This window comes from Vulpes vulpes, chromosome 2 (genome assembly GCF_048418805.1).
Source record: "Vulpes vulpes isolate BD-2025 chromosome 2, VulVul3, whole genome shotgun sequence".
Classification (NCBI taxonomy): domain Eukaryota; kingdom Metazoa; phylum Chordata; class Mammalia; order Carnivora; family Canidae; genus Vulpes; species Vulpes vulpes.
This window is the reverse complement of record NC_132781.1, coordinates 46551623-46571085: the sequence shown is the minus strand read 5'-3', so window position 1 is coordinate 46571085 and position 19463 is coordinate 46551623. Positions and strand designations below refer to the sequence as shown.

At 50.8% G+C, this 19463-nt stretch overlaps 2 protein-coding genes across 3 annotated transcripts in view; one reads left to right on the top strand and one right to left on the bottom strand.

Moving 5' to 3' along the window:
* RAP1GAP2 (RAP1 GTPase activating protein 2) overlaps positions 1-1526 on the bottom strand; it is a 229796-nt gene extending 228270 nt beyond the window's left edge. Inside the window, exon 1 of one of the 2 annotated variants that reach the window (XR_011999763.1) lies at positions 1348-1449. The gene's annotated coding sequence lies outside the window, so the exon portion shown is untranslated. Of the gene's footprint in view, positions 1-1347 lie in introns of both variants that reach the window. The other variant, XM_072747957.1, reaches the window with a different exon arrangement.
* CCDC92B (coiled-coil domain containing 92B) lies at positions 904-19190 on the top strand. Its single transcript, XM_072747964.1, has 4 exons — positions 904-1195; positions 11044-11196; positions 15303-15350; positions 18109-19190. The coding sequence occupies exons 2-4, from the start codon at positions 11067-11069 to the stop codon at positions 18726-18728; spliced, it is 798 nt and encodes a 265-aa protein (XP_072604065.1). The 5' UTR covers positions 904-1195; positions 11044-11066; the 3' UTR covers positions 18729-19190.
* The last annotated feature ends 273 nt before the right edge of the window (positions 19191-19463 follow it).

Genomic DNA, 19463 nt, shown 5'->3' with positions numbered 1-19463 from the left:
AAGTCAGATCTGCCCTTTAATCTGAATTTCCTCAGACCCTTCCTCTGTCCCCTAAGGGTAGGGATGGAAATGACTTACCCAGAGCTGAGCCACCTGCCTGCCTCTCACACATTGCTACCTAACCCTTGCCATCATGAACATGAATGCCTAATGAGCATGCAGCACTGTTTTAAGCACTTTACAGATATTAATTTATTTCATCCTCACGACAACTCAAAGACTTACGGATTGCATAGACATCATTATCCTATTTCACAGATCAGGAGACCAAGGTCCAGGGAAGAGAAAGGTATTGGTAGAGCCAGACTTAGATGCCAAGAAGCCCAACCCCAGAAGTCACCCATGTGCAGTGAAAACGTATCAATACCAATGTTCTGGACTTCCGAGTTTATAAAGGACGGTCTCTTGGTTCTTGGGACCCTCACAGGAAAGATGATGCCTTATCAACTAGGACCCAGAGAGGTGATGTGACTCACTCAAGGTCACACAGCTAGTGAGAGGTCCGGGGTGGCTTCCCTGCCAACTAGCACCGAGTAAGTTTCCTGACCCCGGGTCAGCTCTCCCCGCAACCCTGCCCTGGGCGGGCGGGGGCACGGCTCCGGTTGCTACGCCAGTGGGTGGGCGGAGGGCGGAGCGGATCGCGGCCTGCCGGCCTGGGCTCTGTCCGCGGTGCTGATCCGCCCGCCGCGCCCTTGCTCGCCAAGTAGCTGGCGGGCTCCGCGGGTTTCCCTTCCAGCTCCCAGGCAAAGCCAGCTCCCGAGCTGGGCTGCCGCCGGGGTCCTCAGGCCTGGCTGCCTGGGCTTCTGGGGTTCCCCTTCCCCCGACTGCGCGCCGCCGGCCTCCCCTCCCCCCGCCCCGCCCACGGCCCCTCCCCGCCAGTCCCAGGTCCCTCCCCTCCCCCCTTATCTCTCCCGCCCCCCCCCCACCGCTCCCCCTACGGCTCGTTCGCCAGTTCCGGTCACGTTGCTGGGTGTTTACGCCTGGAGCCCGCCCCGGACCCCCCTCGGCGCCCCGGAGCCCCCCGGAGCCCCGGCCCGACCGCTCCGCAGCCTCGCAGCAGCTGATGGCGCCGCAGCCGGAGCGGGTGCTGCGGAACCCCGGGCGCAGCTAGCGCGGGGAAGAAGAGCGCCTTCCCCCACCCAGCCTGGCCCGGACCCAGGGCCCCGCTGGCCCGTCGCTCCCTCAGGTCCCGAAGGTGAGGAGGCCGGTGGGCGTGGGGGTGAACAGCCGGGTGGCCCTGGGCGGGAGCAGCGAGGCCCGAGCTCCAGCTCCCCTGGGAGGGAGGCGGACAGGACCCGCGGGCTGCTGGCAGAAGTTGTCCTCCGCCGCCCGGACTTAGATCCTTACCGGCCCTGGCGAAGAGTCCAGAGCGGCCTGAGGTCGAGCCACCGCCACCTCCTGCCACCTCCCATCACACACATCTTTCTGCCTTCTTTCCCTGTCCTCCCTGGTACCCCTCTTCCCCATCGTCCTTAGTCTCCATCTCCCCATCGGCTTTCTCTGGGAGTCATATTGGAGGCATAATCAAGCAGTACACCAGACTGAAGGGAATGGGTGCTCCAGTTTCTTCATACATCCCACTCCCGTGTCTCTGGATCCTCAGCTTTGCTGAGGTTGGCTGTCCTGAGATCTTCAATGGAGAGGAGAAGCCATAGCCTAGGGGTAACAGGGGGAGAGGGGTTATGGAGTGGAGAGGACCACAAGACCCTTCTAGAAGGTGGCTCCACCACTGGCCAGGTGAGCCCACCTTGCAGAGTCCCGGACATTTGTCAAAAGCTGACTTCTTGTTCCCAAGACAAGTCTCCAGGAGAGCCAAGGACTTGGGTGTGGGGGCGGGGTGGGGGGCGAGGGGGGGGATTACTTTCTAGTATATGCACTTACTTGCCCTGGTGATTCCCAGTAACACTCAACTCATTCTCCCAATTTCACCAACATTCATTGTACATCTGTTCCATAAAAAGACAAGATCTTCCCCTCAGGTAGCTTATAGCTTAGAGCAGAAGCCAGGTCTCACAAACACACACACACACACACACACACACACAGGTTGGGGGAGATTGAAGTGTGATACATAGCATAACGACACCTGGGAAACACAGAGATGAAAAGAAAGTCATCCCAACTTGGTGAGGGTCAGGGAAAGCTTGGTAATAAAGGTAGCCTTTCAGAAGTGCTTTGAAGGATGGGTCAGGTTTCAGGAGGCAGAGATAGGGTATTGGGATGTCCATCCATGTTTATGAGGAGAGTTTGTTGTGAGAGCAGTGTAAAGGAGAATCCCAAAGAGGAGGACATCAGACTGCAAATGTGGACTGTGCTTAGATTTGAAGGCCTTAATGCAGGTGGGCACCCAGTGTGGAGCTCTTAGTTGCCAGCCACTATAGTTGTGGATATTAGGGAAGGTACTTAACCTGTTTGAGCCTCTGTTTCCTCATATACAGAGTGGACATACTAATAGAACTTTCAGTGTAGGGTTGTTATAAAGATAAATGAGTTAATATGTGTAAAATGCTAAGAAGTGCCAGCCATTTATTGTTGTTATATAAGTAGTATTACCTGTGCATTGATGATTATCCTAAGTATTATTGCCTGTGCCTCCATATCTGAGAAAGAGGTCTTGAGTTCTACCTCTAACCCCAGGCCTAGAGTCAAGTAGTAAAGAGGAATAATGACTATAAATAAATAAATAAAGTAACATAACATAATTCATTTATTCATGTATTACCATTGCCTCTCCTATCTATACCTGCCCTGGCTATAAAAATGATAAAAAATGAGTTTAACCTTCTCCCTGAAACAAGAAGGCGTATTTAAAAAATTTTAACAAAATGTGGATATTGAATGTTCAGAACAGTGCAAGGATATTTGTTGACTCAATAAATACTTCCAGTCCCAAAGAGAAAAGAAACACTAAGAATGAAATTGAAACTGGGACAAGAGAAGCAGTCAGGGAGTGAGGGGTGGTGGAAAATGCAAACTCCACACAAGCAGAAAGCTCTGCTTCCTCTCCCAGCCACTTTGTCTGCCTGAGGGTGAGATGGGGCAGCAGAGGCCAGGAGACACTAGGCAGAGTAAGGGAAGGGGAGTGGTTGGCCACCCAAGGAAAGACTGAGCTATAAAAGTGGTTTTCAAACTTTTGATTAGCAGAAGCCTTCTCTCCAATGAATTTGTATGTACAAGCCCATCAAAATAAAGAGGTAAAAATAGCAAAGCCTCTAGCCCTGTCTTGTGCCTCCAACCATTTTTGGCAATTTCTGAGACCCCTCTGCAGAATTTTGGGCTCTATAAAGCAAGATTTGCAAACCACTAATTAGGATGATCCCAAAGACCCCTCTGAGCCTGAGTGCTATGTGAGTCTTCATTTTCTGTGTTTTTTCCAACCCAAAGAACCATAATAAGGGGAAAGGGGAAAGAACTACAGCTTCCCATTTGCCATATCTGTTGGAATCAGATAGCTGGAAAGAAAAGTGGGTACTCAGACGCTCAAAAGATAGGCAAGAGGTGAGGCTGTTTCCAGAGACCAGGAGCCCAAGCCTTAGAGTGTCAGAATTTTATGTTTCAGACAGATAAGAGGTATGTCAGAAGTACTGGAATTAACTCTATAAATTTGAACCCTGTGTTACAGGTCCTTTTTAAATTTTTTTATTTTTTAAAAGATTTTATTTCTTTATTCATGAGAGACACACACAGAGAGGCAGAGACACAGGCAGAAGGAGAAGCAGGCTCCCCACAGGGAGCCTGATGTGGGACTCCATCCCTGACCCGGGGATCATGACCTGAGCCAAAGGCAGACGCTCAACCACTGAGCCACCCAGGTGCCCTCCTTTTTTTTATTTTTAAATAAACAATTTTTTAATGAGCATTTTCATCAAACTAGAAAATTAAAACAAAGTAAAACTAGGAGCACCAGGAGAAGATGGGCAGCAGAAATGATACAGACTCTGAGGTGGTCAGGACAGTGCACAAAGGCAAGGGACCCTTCTCACTGTGTTTTTTTTTTTTTTTTTTTAAGATTGTATTTATTCATTCATGAGAAACACAGAGAGAGAGAGAGAGAGGAAGGCAGAGACACAGGCAGAGGGAGAAGCAGGCCCCATGCAGGGAGCCTGATGTGGGACTCCGGAGTCTCCAGGATCACACCCTGGGCCGAAGGTGGCGCTAAACCACTGAGCCACCTGGGCTGCCCGGACCCTTCTCACTGTAACCTGTGAAGCTGGGCATCTATGAGCTGGATGTGGGCAGAAGACAAAGGTGATAACCCTACCTTTCAACTGCTCCCACAGGTCTGGACCAAGTCCTTGTGAGAAGGCACAAGCTTCTTCTCAAGCCAGAGAGTTGTAGGACTGCATTGTTATGCGAACATCTATGGCATTTCTAGGACATTTTCCTGGCTTGGGCCTTCTGAAGTGTGTGTGACAGCCACACGTGAGAGCACTGTGTTGTAGTTCCCCTTCCCAATCCATCTCCCATCCTCCCCCAAACAAACAACACAATCATGTGTAAGAAAAAATATCTGCCAGGATCGTTTGTGACCCAAATTTCTGCCCTGAGAAGAGCAGCCTGCCTAGTTGGAAGCAAATCCTCAAGTCCTTCTGGGAAGGCTCAGAAACAGCTGGTTGGCTCAGCCTCTCACGGTGGCCAAGGTCCAGTCTCCAGGGCTGTGTGGAAAGAGCTTTTTCTCTTCAGAACACTTGCATTTCAGAGGCTGGGAACAGACATTTTCTCTCTTCATCATAAGCAGAGGCCCACATGCTTTCGCCCTCTAGGTGCACACAGAACAGACACATAGACACAAATAAAGCAGGACACCCCCCACACACACATGCATGTATACGTATATGCACTCCTCGAGCACACACACAGTCTCAGGTACATGTGCAGACACACAGGCACACACATCCCAACACAGTTACACAATAGCACAGACATAGCTCATCTATTTCTCCTAAGTTATGCACCAGGATATTTGACTGCCCACTTGAGATCCATGTTTCCTTGTTTATGGAAATGTTTTCCTTGAGTATGGCGAATCTAACAACGTTTCCTTGAGTATGGCGAATCTAACATGTCTCAGGCTTGATCTTACCTTCTCTGTAAATCTGCTCCTCCTTCAGTCTGCCCCAGTTCCACGAACTCACTTGTGCACTCCACTGAGTAGTTACTGAGTATATCCTATTTGTCAGATGCTGTGCTAGGCACTAGGGGACGGGAGGAAACAAAACAGAGTCCTTCATCTTGTGTTGCCATGCTCTGGCAGAGGAAATAAACAAGAAGCAAAATAGGGACGCCTGGGTGGCTCAGTGGTTGAGCGTCTGCCTTTGGCTCAGGGTGTGATCCTGGGATCCCAGGATCGAGTCTCACATCGGGCTCCCTGCGTGGAGCCAGCTTCTCCCTCTGCCTGTGTCTCTGTGTCTCTCATGAATAAATAAATAAAATATTTTTTAAAAAAAAACAAGAAGCAAAATATAATATATTCATGCAATGCAGATTAAGGGAATAGAGGATGAGAGAGGGTTCTATATTAAATCAGGTAATCAGAGAAGGGCCCTGAGGAAGTGACATTTGAACAGAATCCTGAATGAAGGGGAAGAATGGGCCATGAGGGTATCTGGGTGAAGGGTGTTCCTGGAAGAAGGGATGGCAAATACCAAGTCCCTGAGGTAAGAATGTGTTTGGCATATTCAGGAAATAGTAAGGAGGCCAGAGTGGCTGGGAGGGAGTCAGCAGTGGGAGAACAGTAATAGATGAGGGCAAACAGAGCCAGAGGCAATTTTAAAGGGTCTGGTAAGAATTTTGGATTCCGTATTAAGTGTAATGGGAAGCTGTTTTGAGTAGGGAGCAGGGAGACATGATCAGACTTGCTAAAGGAGCCCCAGTCGCTGTATGGCAGACAAGGAGCAGGTTACTGCAGGGCACACCAGAGGGCTGGTGGTAGCTGGGACAAGGGTGACAGCAATGGAAATAGTGAGAACTGATTGGATAGAGCATACACATTTTCAAAGGTAGAGACAACTGGATTTGCAGATGGATTGGCTGTGGCATATGAAGAAACAGAGGAATCAAAGATAACTCTTAAGTTCTTGGCCTGAGCAACTGAGTGAATAGGCAAAAACTGGTGCCACTTATCAAGATGGTGAACAGTGGGCAAGAGCAGGTTTATAGGATGGATCGCAAGAGCTCAGCATTGGGACTTGTAAATTTGAGAGACCCATTAGACATCCAAACAGAGGTGTTACATAGTCAGTCTAGCATGCAGGAGTCAGCATATAAATAGTATCTACAGCCATAGGATTGGACAAGATCACTTAGGGAGTGATTATAGATTAGAGAAGAGGTCCACTGTGAAAGAGGTCTAATGTGAAAGATGAAGAAATGTAGAAAGAGCCAACAAATGTGCCTACATATTTGAGTTGCCCAGACAGGAAAACTGGGAGACATCCTGAACATTCACCCTCCCCGTCATCATGACTTAATCCACTCGCACATGCTAACAATTCTACCCCAAAATACACCTGGAATTTCTGTCTGTCTTCACCTCCATCATTGGTCCAGGCCTCTATCATCGCACCAAGATCACTGCTCCACTCTCCCAGCTCACCTCCCACATCCACTCTGCCCCCTCTAATCTGCCCTCCCCACACCACACCAGCCAGAGTGATCTTTTAGAAATGCAAATCCTATCTTGTCCCTCCTCTGCTTAAAATTCTTCAATAACTTACCAATTCATTTAGTATTAATCCAAAATTCTTAGCATAGTTTACAAGACTCTATGGAATTCTTCTCTTGCTAACCTCACTTCCTGCAACCCCCCCTCCCCCCGCCTCAATAACTGACACTTCAATCCTCACCAGCAGTGACAATGTTTCAGTTCCCCAAAAACACCATGTGAAGCACTTAGCACAAGGCTTGGCACACAGTAGGCGCCGAATAAATGTAAGCTAGTACTAGGTACACTACCCCAGAGTATTATTCCCTGTTTAGCATGCTCTTCCCTTTATTATTCTAATTCCTACTCCTCCTTCAAGTCTGTGTTAGTTTTCTATTGCTGCATAACAAATATCCACAAACTAAGTGGCTTAAAAGAATATAAACTTTTCTGAGGATGTTTCTGAGGATCTCGTAGTTTCTGAGGATGTGGAGTCTGTCACATTCTAGCTAGGTCTTCTGCTAAGGCCCTCAAATGGCTGAAATTAAGGCTGGCTGCATTCTCATCTGAAGGGTCAACTAGAGAAAAGACCCATTTCCAAGATCCCTTAGAGAGTTCATAGAATTGACTTCTGTAAAACTGCAGTCCTCATTGCTTGCGAGCTGTCTGCCAAGAACCATCCTTAGCTACCTGCAGCCTCTCTCAGGTCTCATGGCCTCCTCCCATGAGCCTCTCCTGGGCTCCTCACAGCATGGTGGTTTACTCCTTCAAGGCCAGAAGCATAATTTCTCTCAGGCTTCAGATCTTTTCCTTCGGTACTGGCCCTATGAACCAGCTGCCCAGGATAATCTCCCTTTCGATTAACTCAGAGTCAGTTGACTGGAGACCTTTATTATGTTGCAAAATCCCTTCACTTTTGTCATATGTTCTAATCACGGAAGAGAAATCCATCATATTCAGAGTCCCATCCACACTCAAAGAAAGGGGAGAGTGGGGCAGCCCAGGTGGCTCAGTGGTTTAGCGCTGCCTTCAGCCCAGGGCCTGATCCTGGAGACCTGGGATCGAGTCCCACGTTGGGCTCCTGCATGGAGCCTGCTTCTCCCTTTGCCTGTGTCTCTTCCTCTCTCTGTGTCTCTGTGTGTCTCTCATGAATAAATAAATAAAATCGAAAGAAAGAAAGAAAGAAAGAAAGAAAGAAAGAAAGAAAGAAAGAAAGAAAGAAAGAAAGAGAAGGAAAGAAAAAGAAGAGAGTGTATCTACCAGGAGCTAGAAATCTTGGGGGCCATCTTCGAATTCTGCCTGCCACAGGGTTCTGGCTTAAAATCAGCTCCTTTTGGACACATGGGTGGCTCAGCAGTTGAGCATCTACCTTCGGCTCAGGGCATGATCACAGAGTCTCAGGATCAAGTCCCACATGGGGCTCCCCACAGGGAGCCTGCTTCTCCCTCTGCCTGTGTCTCTGCCCCTCTCTCTCTGTGTCTCATGAATAAATAAATAAAATCTTTTTTAAAAGATCACTTCCTTCAAGAGACCTTCTCTGGCCCCAAATCTAAAACAGGTCCCACATTATAGTTTTCCACATCACCCTGTATGTTTCTTTCATTGTGCTTTTCACAGATTATAATTGTATACTTATGTGTATTATTATTTGTTTGATGCATTTATTTGTTTGTTTGATTCTCTTCATCCTGCAAGCTCCACAAGAGCAGGAATTTTGTTTTGCTCATCACTGTGCCTCTCACACCCCCACAGTTGGCAATATATAGATCGTTGAATGTATGAATGAATAAATGAACAAATCAAGCTAAGGATTAACCTACTTGCACACTAGGCAGACAAGAGAAGAAGTGCTCTGCACTTTTTAATCTCATTTAATTCTCACAATTATCCTTAGACTGTCACTATTAGCCCCATTTTACAGAGAAGGGAAAAAAGTTGAGAGAGGTCAACTTCCTTATCCAAAGTCACACAGCAGGTAACTGAAAGACTCAGGATTCAAACCCAGTTCTCACTATGAATATTGGGAACCTACTTTGGATTCAAAAGACTCAGTTAGAGAATTGGGTCTACCACCGTTTACTGACTGCATGACCTGGCACAAGTCACTTCAGCTCTGAGTCTCAGTTTCTTTACTTGTGAAATGAGGGTGGTAATATCTACTGAAAAGTAGTTAGTGGGCAGCCCCGGTGGTTCAGCGGTTTAGTGCCGCCTTCAGCCCAGGGTGTGATCCTGGAGACCCAGGATCGAGTCCCACATCAGGCCCTGCATGGAGCCTGCTTCTCCCTCTGCCTGTGTCTCTGCCTCTCTCTCTCTCCATGTGTCTCTCATGAATAAATAAATAAAATCTTAAAAAAAAAAAAAAAGAAAGAAAAGTAGTTAGCAAAAGTAAGATAATATGTATAAATTTCTTAAACATAGCAGATGGTCAGTAAATGTAGCCAATGGTTCCCACAGGCCAAAGGGCCACCCCCTGCTGAAATGAAAGACCTCTTTGGTTGAGTTAGGGAGTATAGGAAATGCACCCCAAGAAGGCAACCTATGAATCTCAGGTGCACATGCTTGATGTGATCCTACATATAAAAATCTGGATTTGCAGAGATTTACATCGAAGTCAACCTGGAGGGGAACATTTGCCAAAAAGAGCTATCCATCACCTGGCCTCTCTCTCCACTGCCCAGGGAATTCCTTGGGCAGATAGAAACAGTTCCTTCAAAAGCTTAGGGAGAGAGGTGCCTGGGTGGCTCAATCAGTTGGCGTCAGACTCTTGGTTTCGGCTCAGGTCATGGTCTCAGCGTCATGGGATTCAAGCCCTATGTTGGGCTTGTACTCAGCAGGGAGTCTGCTTGAAGATTTTCTCTCTCCCTGCCCCTCCCCCACTTATGTGTGCATGAGCATGCACTCTCTCTCAAATAAATTTTAAAAATTTTAAAAAATAAAGACAAAAAAACCGCAGGGAGTCCATGGCAGAAAAGGCATGAACTCTACCTCCTATTTCTGCCCTCTGCTTATGCTTCTCCAGGACAGTGATCATCACAGTAGGGACTTCCTGGGAAAGGGATCGGATCAAGGGGCGGGGGGGTGAGGTGGGGGGGGGGGACTGCAAAGCCATTCAGGGGTACAGAGGCACCAGGGTGGTTCAGTTGGTTAAGTGTATGCCTTCAGCTCAGGTCATGATCCCAGAGTCCTGGAATGGAGCCCTGCATCGCATCGGGCTTCCTGCTCAGCAGAGAGTCTGCCTCTCCCTCTCTCTCTCCCTCTCCCTCTGCATGCTACGTCCCTCTGCTTGTGCTCCCCCCCGTGTGTCAAATAAATGGGTAAAAATAAAAAAAAAAAAAGATTCAGGGGTACAGAGCTGCCCTCCCTTCACAGTGTCTTATGTGTCCACCATGGATTCACTGCATGGGTCTCCCTATCACCCTCTCCCACTCCTCTTTTTTTCAACTTTTTTTTTAAGACTTTATTTTTAAGTAACCTCTGCACGCAACGTGGCTTGAACTCGTAACCCCAAGATCAAGAATTGCATGCTCTATGAGCTGAGCCAGCCAGGCATGCCACCCCACTCCCCTTTTATTTTTATTTTTATTTTTTTAAAGATTTTATTTATTCATGAGAGACACAGAGAGAGAGAGAGAGAGAGAGAAAGAGAGAGAGAGGCAGACACACAAGCAGAGGGAGAAGCAGGCCCCATGCAGGGAGCCCGATGTGGGTCTCGATCCCGGGACTCAATCCTAGGACTCTGAGATCATGCCCTGAGCGGAAGGCAGATGCTCACCCACTGAACCACCCAGGCACCCCCCCCCCACTCCCCTTTTAAAAAGGGACTCTGCTACCTGCCTTCAGCCCATAGAGTTGGTGTTGGTAAAATACTCATCAGATCTTCCTCCTCTGTGACCTAGAGCCCAGAGTCCTGGGTTAAGGTTAAGTCAGAGAAATAGAGTTGAACTGGGGGAGGGTGTGCTCTAACTATCATCCTGGTCTACCAGCTGGTGGGCACTCTTGGACTGGGATGCTGGTAGGATGCTGGCAAGATGCTCCACAACGTCTTCATGTCAGCCATGAGGAAACCAAGAGCCCAGAGAGGGAGAAGGCTGGCCCAAAGCTGATTAAGGAGCAGGCTACCACCTGCCTCTGTTTTTCTTCACTGACTTTGCTGCTCCATTTGTGTTCCTCTCTGAGAAGCAGAAAGGCTAAAGTTACATGCAGGCAAGGGAGTACAACCATTTCCCTCCAGGCCTCTGGTTCTTCATCTGTTAAATGGGAATAATTATACTTCCCTGACAACATACTCGTGACCCTTAAGGGGAAATGAGTGCAGTGCGAATAGGAGCCCAGATTGCGGGGGAACTCTGAGGGCAGATGGGCCCACGAGATGTGGATTTACCTTATCATCTTCCCCCCAGGTGAGGCCCAGGCCTGGGTTGCCATGGATACCATGTCCCTGGAGCATCAGATCCAGAGTGTGCAACGCCACATCAGCTTCCTGAAAAAGGAGCAGATGGCCCTGCTGCGAGACCTGCACCTGGAAATCCTGAGGCTGCAGAAACGCTGTTCAGGTGAGGCCTGGAGGATGGGAGGTGGGAGAGGGGGACAGGAGGAGGGGTGGGCAGGGGGAGGCAGATCATGGAAGACCTCCACAAATATCAAGACAGCTAACAAGTTTGTCCTGCCCTCCTGGGTAGTGGGGAGCCATTGAAAGTTTCTGAATAGGGATCCCTGGGTGGCGCAGCGGTTTGGCGCCTGCCTTTGGCCCAGGGCGCGATCCTGGAGACCCGGGATCGAATCCCACGTCGGGCTCCCGGTGCATGGAGCCTGCTTCTCCCTCTGCCTGTGTCTCTGCCTCTCTCTCTCTCTCTCTGTGACTATCATAAATAAATAAAAAATTAAAAAAAAAAAAAAGAAAGAAAGTTTCTGAATAGCATCATGCTATATTATGAAACTCGGCAGCTGTATGGAAGATGAATTAGAGGGGAAGGGAGGCAAGGAGACTAGTGATGGGCTGATGAAACGGTCCAGTGAGAGATGAAAGGGGTAGAAAGGGGAAGACCAATGGGAGACAGGATGAAGGGGAAGACTTGGCAACTGATTGGATTTGTGAACAAGACAGAAAGAGGCACCAAGAATGAAGCCAAATCCCAGGCCTGACCTCTGCTCTTGGACCTCAGGCTTCAGCCGCCTGGCCGTCTCAGAGGCTGGGCTCTGGCCCAAGTGCTCACCCAGGCTGAGTCTCCAAGTACAGCCTTTAGAGTCAATGACTCATAGAATGTGTCAGTTGGAAGAGCTCAAAGTCTTCATTATACAAGGTAAACTAAGACCCAGAGTGAGGAGAGAGAGAGAGAGAGAGAGAGAGAGAGAGAACCACTCAATATGCTAGTGACAGAGCCAAGATTAGAATCCAGGGCTCCAGACTCTCAGCTGTGCATGCCTCTGCAGCTTTCTGCACATTCTCTCCCAAGATGCTCAGACTTCTACCTACCTTCCAGCCTCTGCTCATGGGAGGCTCCCCATCCTTCAGAAGGAAACTGAGTGACCTGCCTGGCTTCTCACTCTGTGGCATGAGAAGCTGGTCCTCCTGACTCAGCCACCACACCCTCCATACATAGATTCAGCTGCTACATTCCTAGGCCAGGCTCCCTGCCATCTCCCTGAAGCCCGGATGGCAGTAGAGGCCAGCCCAGGGGGTAGGGACAGCCCACACCGACTCACCCCTGCCTGATGCCATTTTTTCATTCTAATGACAACATTAAAGGAAAATCAGAATGAGTGTGCCCTTAACCCTACAGCTCTTGCCCTAATTTCTTTTTTGCTTTGCCCTAATTCTGAAGACCTGGGTCCTTCCACTCAGGACATAGGCCAGGATCCCAAGAAGGTGTAATAGGCAGCAACAGCCCCCACCACCTTGCCCAGCTGGGTATGGAACTGCAGTCTCTTGGTTATTGATTAAGGAGATAAAAATAACTCTAGGCTGGTCTGGAGCAGCCACTCTTGGGGCTGAAATAACTGAATAAAGCCCTTATTCCAAGAGATGGAGGAGTGAAGAAGGGAAGGGAACAAAGAAGATTTTTTTCAAGGAGATTAAACAGACTCAGAGGGGCACCTGCTTGGCTCAGGCCATAGAGCACAGAACTCTGAATCTCAGGGTCATGAGTTCCAGCCCCTTGTTGGGCATGGAGCCTACTTTAAAAAGTAAAATAAATTTTTAAAAATGTAGGGATGCCTGGGTGGCTCAGTAGGTTAAGCGACTGCCTCGGGATCTCAGGGTCCTGGGATCAAGCCTCACATCGGTGTCCCTGCTCCTCCCTCTTCCTCCACCCCTCCCCTGGCTTGTGCTCGCTCTCTCTCTGTCTCTCTCGCTCACTCGCTCACACACTCTCTCTCAAATAAATAAAATCTTTTAATAAATAAATATTATATATATAATATATATTTATTTAAATGTATATATATATATGTACCTGGGTGGCTCAATTGGTTGAGTTGAGCATCCAACTCTCTCTCTTTTTTTTTTAAGATTTTATTTATTTATTCATGAGAAACATAGAGAGAGAAGCAGAGACACAGAAGCAGGCTCCATGCAGGGAACCTGATGTGGGACTTGATCCCAGGATCACGCCCTGGGCCAAAGGCAGACGCTCAACCACTGAGCCACCCCGGCGACTCAGCATCCAACTCTAGATTTTGGCTCAGATCATGATCTCAGGGTCTTGAGATTGAGCCCCATGTGGGCTCTCCCTTGGCCCCTCCTCCCTGCTTGAGCTCTCTCTCCCTCTCTCTCTCTCAAATAAATAAATAAAATATTTAAATATATATATATATATATATGTAAAATAAACAGGGACTCAGAAGCTGGGAAGGGGATGGGAGAGAGGATGAACTAGTGTAGGAATCAAGTGGGCAGGGCTTCAGAAAGAGCCTGCCAAAAAGGGGTGCCACTCAGACTGAAGGGGTTTAAGAGATGGGAGTGTTCTGGGTGGTAGGGCAGCCTGGATGATGACGAGAACTGCCCATGTATTCAGCACTGACTTAGTCCTGGTTTGGACCCTCCGTTTATTTTCTCTAATTTAATCCTAGCAACAGCCCCTTGAGAGGCAGGTGTGATTTTGTTCCCATTTCACAGAGGAGAATACTGAGGCTCAGAGAGTTATTGTTACTGACCCAAGGTCACACAGGGTATCTGACCTCACCTGCATGGTCTTCTAAAGGTAGGGATTCTTGCCAGAAGATGGGCAGGGAGATTTGATGGATGGGGGAGTGGAGTTCAACTAGGAGTCTATCTCCCCTCCCCCAACTTCCCTGGTTAAAGGTGAAACCAGCCCACTGGGAATTAGTGGCAGAGCCAAATCCTTTGGGGTACTCTGGGGCCTTGCAGGAGGGGCCAAGTTGGCTCCAGGTAGCCCTGGAGAGTAGAGGCATCAGGGTCCTCCCTGGGACTCCAGGAAGGAGGTTCAGACTCAGGTCACAACAAAAGGCCCAGGTACCCTGGCTCTCGGTCTCCTAACAACAGTTGGCCTCCCAAGGGAAGAGCCAGTGAGGAGAGGCAGACAGAGGGGCCGCAAGGCTAGACTCTGTAGGTGTTGTCGGGCATTGATCCCAGAGATTTGCTACCTTATCCCACTCCCAGGTTCACATGTCCTCCCTTTAGGCACCAGATTGCATCCCTGCAGGTACACCCACTTGCTCCTGAGGAGGTGCCCTCTGCTGCCAGCGGCTGCCGGGCTCCCTCCCAGTCCTTTCCCAGCTCTCAAGCCGTGGTGGAGTTGGGGGAGCTGGGGTGAGGCTGAAAAGATGATTAGACTCGGCTGGCTGAGGGAATGGGGCATTCTAGGCTGTAAGGGACGGGTACTGGGAAGACAGGCAGGCGCAGGGGTGGTGGCTGGGCTGCGGCTCCCAGGAGGGAACCTCCCTAGCACCCGCACCCTCAGCGAGCGGACCCCGCCCCTTGGCGAGCTGACCCCGCCCCTCAGCGCCAGCCAAGCATCCTGTGGGCCTTCCGCCACCAGGGGGCGTTGTCCCCCGTGAGGCCCCTCTCCCTGCCTCGTGGAATATAGCAGAAAACAAGGCTTGGAAAGGAGCAGGGCTGATGCTCAGAAAATAACACAGGCACGGCAGCGCTGGCTGTGAAAATAGTGAAATGCACGTACCCTACTGGTAAATATCCACTTCCCTGAGTCCCCCTCCAGTGTCCCCAAGCAGCCTTCTCACATTCACCAACTAAACCCTGAAGGGGCTGTGGGACCCACACCACAGGGGTCCCTCCAGAATGGCTCTGGCTGGTTGTCATGTTAGATATTTGTACATCACCGCAGGGAAGGAGCAAATACCCCCCCAGCCCCCAAAGCAAGCCAGGCTCCTCAGTCCCACAAGGGTTGAACTAACTTCCACATAAACGCATGGTGCTTGCACTGGAAAAATCTCTGGGCTTACAATCAGGCCAATCAGGCTTAGGCGGTGCCTTGCACCTCTCTTCATCTCTTCCCCTCACTGGACTGCAGTAAAATAGGTATGGAAGGTGGTTTAGATGGTTTCTAAGGATGCTATTATTGCCACTTGTTCGGTGATTCCCTGATCTCCCTCCCTCTCTTTCTCTCTCTCTGTCTCTATCTCTTTGTCTCTCTCTCACACACACACACACATACAACTGCCTTTTATTTTCTCCCTCTAGAACTGACTCGTGACCTGGAGATGAGAGAGGCCCAGTCTCATCAGCAAGGTAAGAGAAGGATGACTGGTGGGGAGATGCCATAGGGGCCCAACAGGTCACCTTTTTCCCACCACTTAGTAGGACCCAAACCTTCTCTGCCCCCAGGCCAGACTTGGGGGACAGCCACTCCTCAGATTTTTGAGCAGAGTGCAGGATGTCAGCTCCATTTGCCTATTCATCTGGGTGGCTTTATGCAATGAACAACCGGCACTGGCACCACCATACCCTGTATCCATGTCTCTGTCCAAGTAGGAAAATGAAAGCTGGAGGATTTGGTATACAGGAAGTCCACCTGGTCTATGACTCATCTCCCAAATCTTTCCTTTAAAAAAAAATATTTTATTTATTTATTCATGAGGGACACAGAGAGAGAGGCAGAGACATAGGCAGAGGGAGAAGCAGGCTCCCTGCAGGAAGCCGGATGTGGGACTCAGATCCCACAACTCCGGGATCACGCCCTGAGCCAAAGGCATCAGATGCTCAAGCTCAACCGCTGAGCCACGCGGGTGTCCCTCTCCCTAATCTTTCCCATCCTTGCACAACTGATTTCCATGATCAGTCCACACCTTCCAAGATGCTGAATGTTGAGATCAACACCATGGCAATATGGAGTGCATGACTTCAAGGAAACTTATCTAGGTGAGGAGAAAAAAGAAACACATGCACATCAGCAAATCCTTCATTTGACAAAAGCATAACTTCTTGCCATTGTAGCAATTCCACTAAAATATTTGTTTACTGATGATTACTTCACCCATAACATGGAGAGGGGGAGATGGTTGTTCAGTGGGCATAGAGTTTCAGTTTTGCAAAACGGAAAAGTTCTAAAGACCTGTTACACAACAATGTGACTTTACTTAAAACTACTAAACTGTACACTTGAAAACACTTAAGATGGTAAACTTTGTTATTTGTTTTTTGGTACAATTAAAACAATTTTTTTAAAGGAGGGGTTCCATTGTTAAGATCTTAATCACCAAAATTAGGAGATCTTTGAGAACTGGGACTGGGTGTTATCCATTGTCTCAAGGTGCAAGACATGGAAAAGGACTCACTAAAATGCTTAATTTCAAATGAATCACCGTGTAGTCTTCCTTAGCCAGGAGGGATTTAGCAGAGAGTGTGGACTCCCTGCCATATTGACATGCTGCTTGTAGATCAAGAGCTACATACATGATCAAAACTTAGGCATGGACAAAGCTGGGAGTTTAAGGTAAAATGTTGAGATTGCTTTGAATATTTGCATATTCGTGTGTAAAGATCTAAACATTTATAGATTTGAATGAATTCTGCCCACTGCCTAAAGTGGGCAACCTCTTTATGCCTCAGTGCTGGGAGGAAGGGGGAATACATCCCAAATACCAGATCTGTAACAAGAGCAACCTTCAACCCACCTACTATCCTTCCTTTGAAAGAGTTTCTGGGGTCATCTGACATTAAGGTATAGCCCAATGGGGGATCCCTGGGTGGCTCAGCAGTTTAGCTCCTGCCTTCGGCCCAGGGCATGATCCTGGGGTTCCAGGATCAAGTCCCACATCCGGCTTCCTGCATGGAGCCTGCTTCTCCCTCTGCCTGTGTCTCTGACTCTCTCTCTCTCTCTCTCTCTCTCTCTCTGTGTGTCTCATGAATAAATAAGTAAAATCTTAAAAAAAAAAAAAAAAAGATATAGCCCAACGTCCTGGTTTTTATCTTCTCAGTGGGTTTGAGAGCTCCATTTCTTTGTCCTCCTGACACTTACTGATTTCCATGTCCTTGCCTAAGTCACCTTTTGCCTACCTTTTGTCACCTTTCAGCTATCTGTCTCTACAGTCACTTACTTATGTGAATCCCAGGGTTTGTTCCCTGCTGAAATGGAGCTCATGATCCAAGAGGCAGGGATCCTCAACACTGTGGGTACATTAGAATCATCTGGGAACTTTGAAGAAGCGCCAGTTCCCAGGTCCAATCCCAGAGATCCTGATTCAACTGGTCTTTGTTGGGGCCCAGGAAACTATATTCTAAAGCTCTCTGGGTGGTCAATATGTAGGCAGTGTTGAAACTCAACGCAGCAGGCAAAGGCAAACAATAAGTAACATACATAAATTACGAGAGGTAACAACTGCTCTAGGAAAGAAACTGCAAGGTGCTGACCTACTTGATTCCCCTTTCCTGCCCACCTTCCCTCGTCTAGTCGTGGGTCTGCCAGCCCCGCCTTCCCTCTTGCATGTCTCTCCTACCCACAGGCTTTTGCACAAACTGTTCCTCTGTGCAAAGCACCCTTCTCTCCCTCTTCACTGCTTAACTCCAACTCATTCTTCCAACTGCCGCTAGCCTAAGTGGCTCTTCTGCCGAGAAGACGGATTAGGTCAGAGTATCCTGTTAGTCATTAGTCATGGCGTTGGCACAGGTCACAGATGCAACCTCACATTCATTTGTGATTCCGGACGCTACGCCTCCCTCTACGCTTGCTGTAAGCCTCACGAGGAATGTTTCATCACGCAGCACATCCCCCGGTGCCTAACACAGTGCATGCAGTAGGGGTTCCACAAGTAATTGTGGATGGGATGGACGGGCTGAAACCTGAAGAATTAGAGAGGCCAGATGGGTGCAAGGGCCCCGCGGACGGGAAAGGAAGGGCGGCGTGGCCGACGGGTCGGGAGCGAGGGAGAGCGAGGGAGAACGGATAACCAGGGCGCTGCCGGCTCGGTGGCTCGGTACCGTGGGCCGGCGAGCGGTGCGGGGTCGGCCGGGCGGGGGCCGTCACCTGTCTTCTCCCCCCCCTCTCCAGAGGCGGCGAACCGGGAGCTAGAGAGCAAGTGCCGCGCGCTCGAGTCGCAGCTGGCCGCGCGGACGGCCGCCAACGCCGAGCTGCGGCGGGAGGTGGCGCAGCGCGAGGCGCTGGTGTCGGCGCTTCGCTGCAGCCTGCGCGCGGAGGAGCGCCGCTTCCTGGAGGAGCTGCGGCGCCGCAGCCACCGCGCCACCGTGCTGGGCACCGAGCTGCAGAAGCACACCGAGGCGGCCGCCTACCTCTCCTGCCAGCTGCACGCGGCGCGCCAGAGACTGCAGGCGCCGCGCCCGGGCCCCGCCGCCGCCGCCGCCGCCGCCGCCGCCGCGGCCCCCGAGCCCCGGCCCCGCCGCCGCGCACAGCGCGCCCGCCGCCCGCCCGCCGCCGAGGCCGCCGCCAAGGGCCCGGGCCGGGACTGGGCCGCCTGGGACCGCGCGGCCCGCGCCCTGGACGACGCCGATCCCATGCCCGACCCCGCGCTCTTCCTCTACGCCCGGAGGCCCCCGCGGCCCAGCGGCCGCAGCCCGCGCCAGCCACCGCCCCGGGAGCCCCCCGACCAAGCCGGCCCGCCCGCCGCGCCCAGCCCGCCCAGCCCGCCCAGCGCTCCCGGGGAGCCGGAGTAGGCGCGCGGCCGCGGGTGGGGGGCGCGGAAGGCCGGCCCGGCGTCCCGCCAGGAGCGCTGCTGGGGCCGAGCGGAGGCGGCCCCAGCTCCCCCACCCTTCCGAGCGCCCCAGCCGGGCCGTGCCGCCTCCCCCGAGGGCGCTCTGCCGCGGGGCGCAGAGCCTGCGCCTTTCTTGAGGGGAGGACTCGCGCGGTGCGGACGCTCCTCTCGTCCCCGCCCCGCTGCAGGGTCGCGCCCTGTCCCGGGAAAGCTGACAATCGCGGGACGCGAGGGGGAAGGCTGGGCTGGCCCACGAGGGGAACGCAGCGGCACTTAGCACCCCTGGGCCTTCCAGCCCCCCTCTCGCGCCCGCCCCGCCCCGCACGGCTGCCCTTCCTGCCAAGCCTTCCTGCAAGGAGAGGCTCGGCCCGGGCCGGGGGCTAGCGGCTGGCTAGCGGCTGGACCTCTTTTCTTCTGAAGCCGCGTCTCCTACCCCTACCCGGCTGATAGGTCCTTACCGGTGAGCACCCAACACTTTAAAGGCATTTCCTGCCAGAGCCCCTGGTAGGGAAAGTATGAAGCTTGAACTTCTGGAAGGTAGCACCCACAGACCCTTGGAGAGGAGGACAGATGGGTTTTCTGGGAGAACCTGCTCTAAAGCTGTCTCCAGTTTAGTTCTTCCCCGGGATGCCCACCCAAGTATCCAGACTGAGAGCTGTGCTAGGGAAGCAAGGGGGCACCCTGGAATCAGCCACTC

Bases quoted from the DNA above. Each gene is read 5' to 3' on its own strand.
- CCDC92B (XM_072747964.1), top strand. From the start codon at position 11,067: ATGGATACCATGTCCCTGGAGCATCAGATCCAGAGTGTGCAACGCCAC. The intron at 11,197-15,302 runs GTGAGGCCTGGA...TTCTCCCTCTAG, and splicing joins GCTGCAGAAACGCTGTTCAG to AACTGACTCGTGACCTGGAG. The intron at 15,351-18,108 runs GTAAGAGAAGGA...CCCCCTCTCCAG, and splicing joins GGCCCAGTCTCATCAGCAAG to AGGCGGCGAACCGGGAGCTA.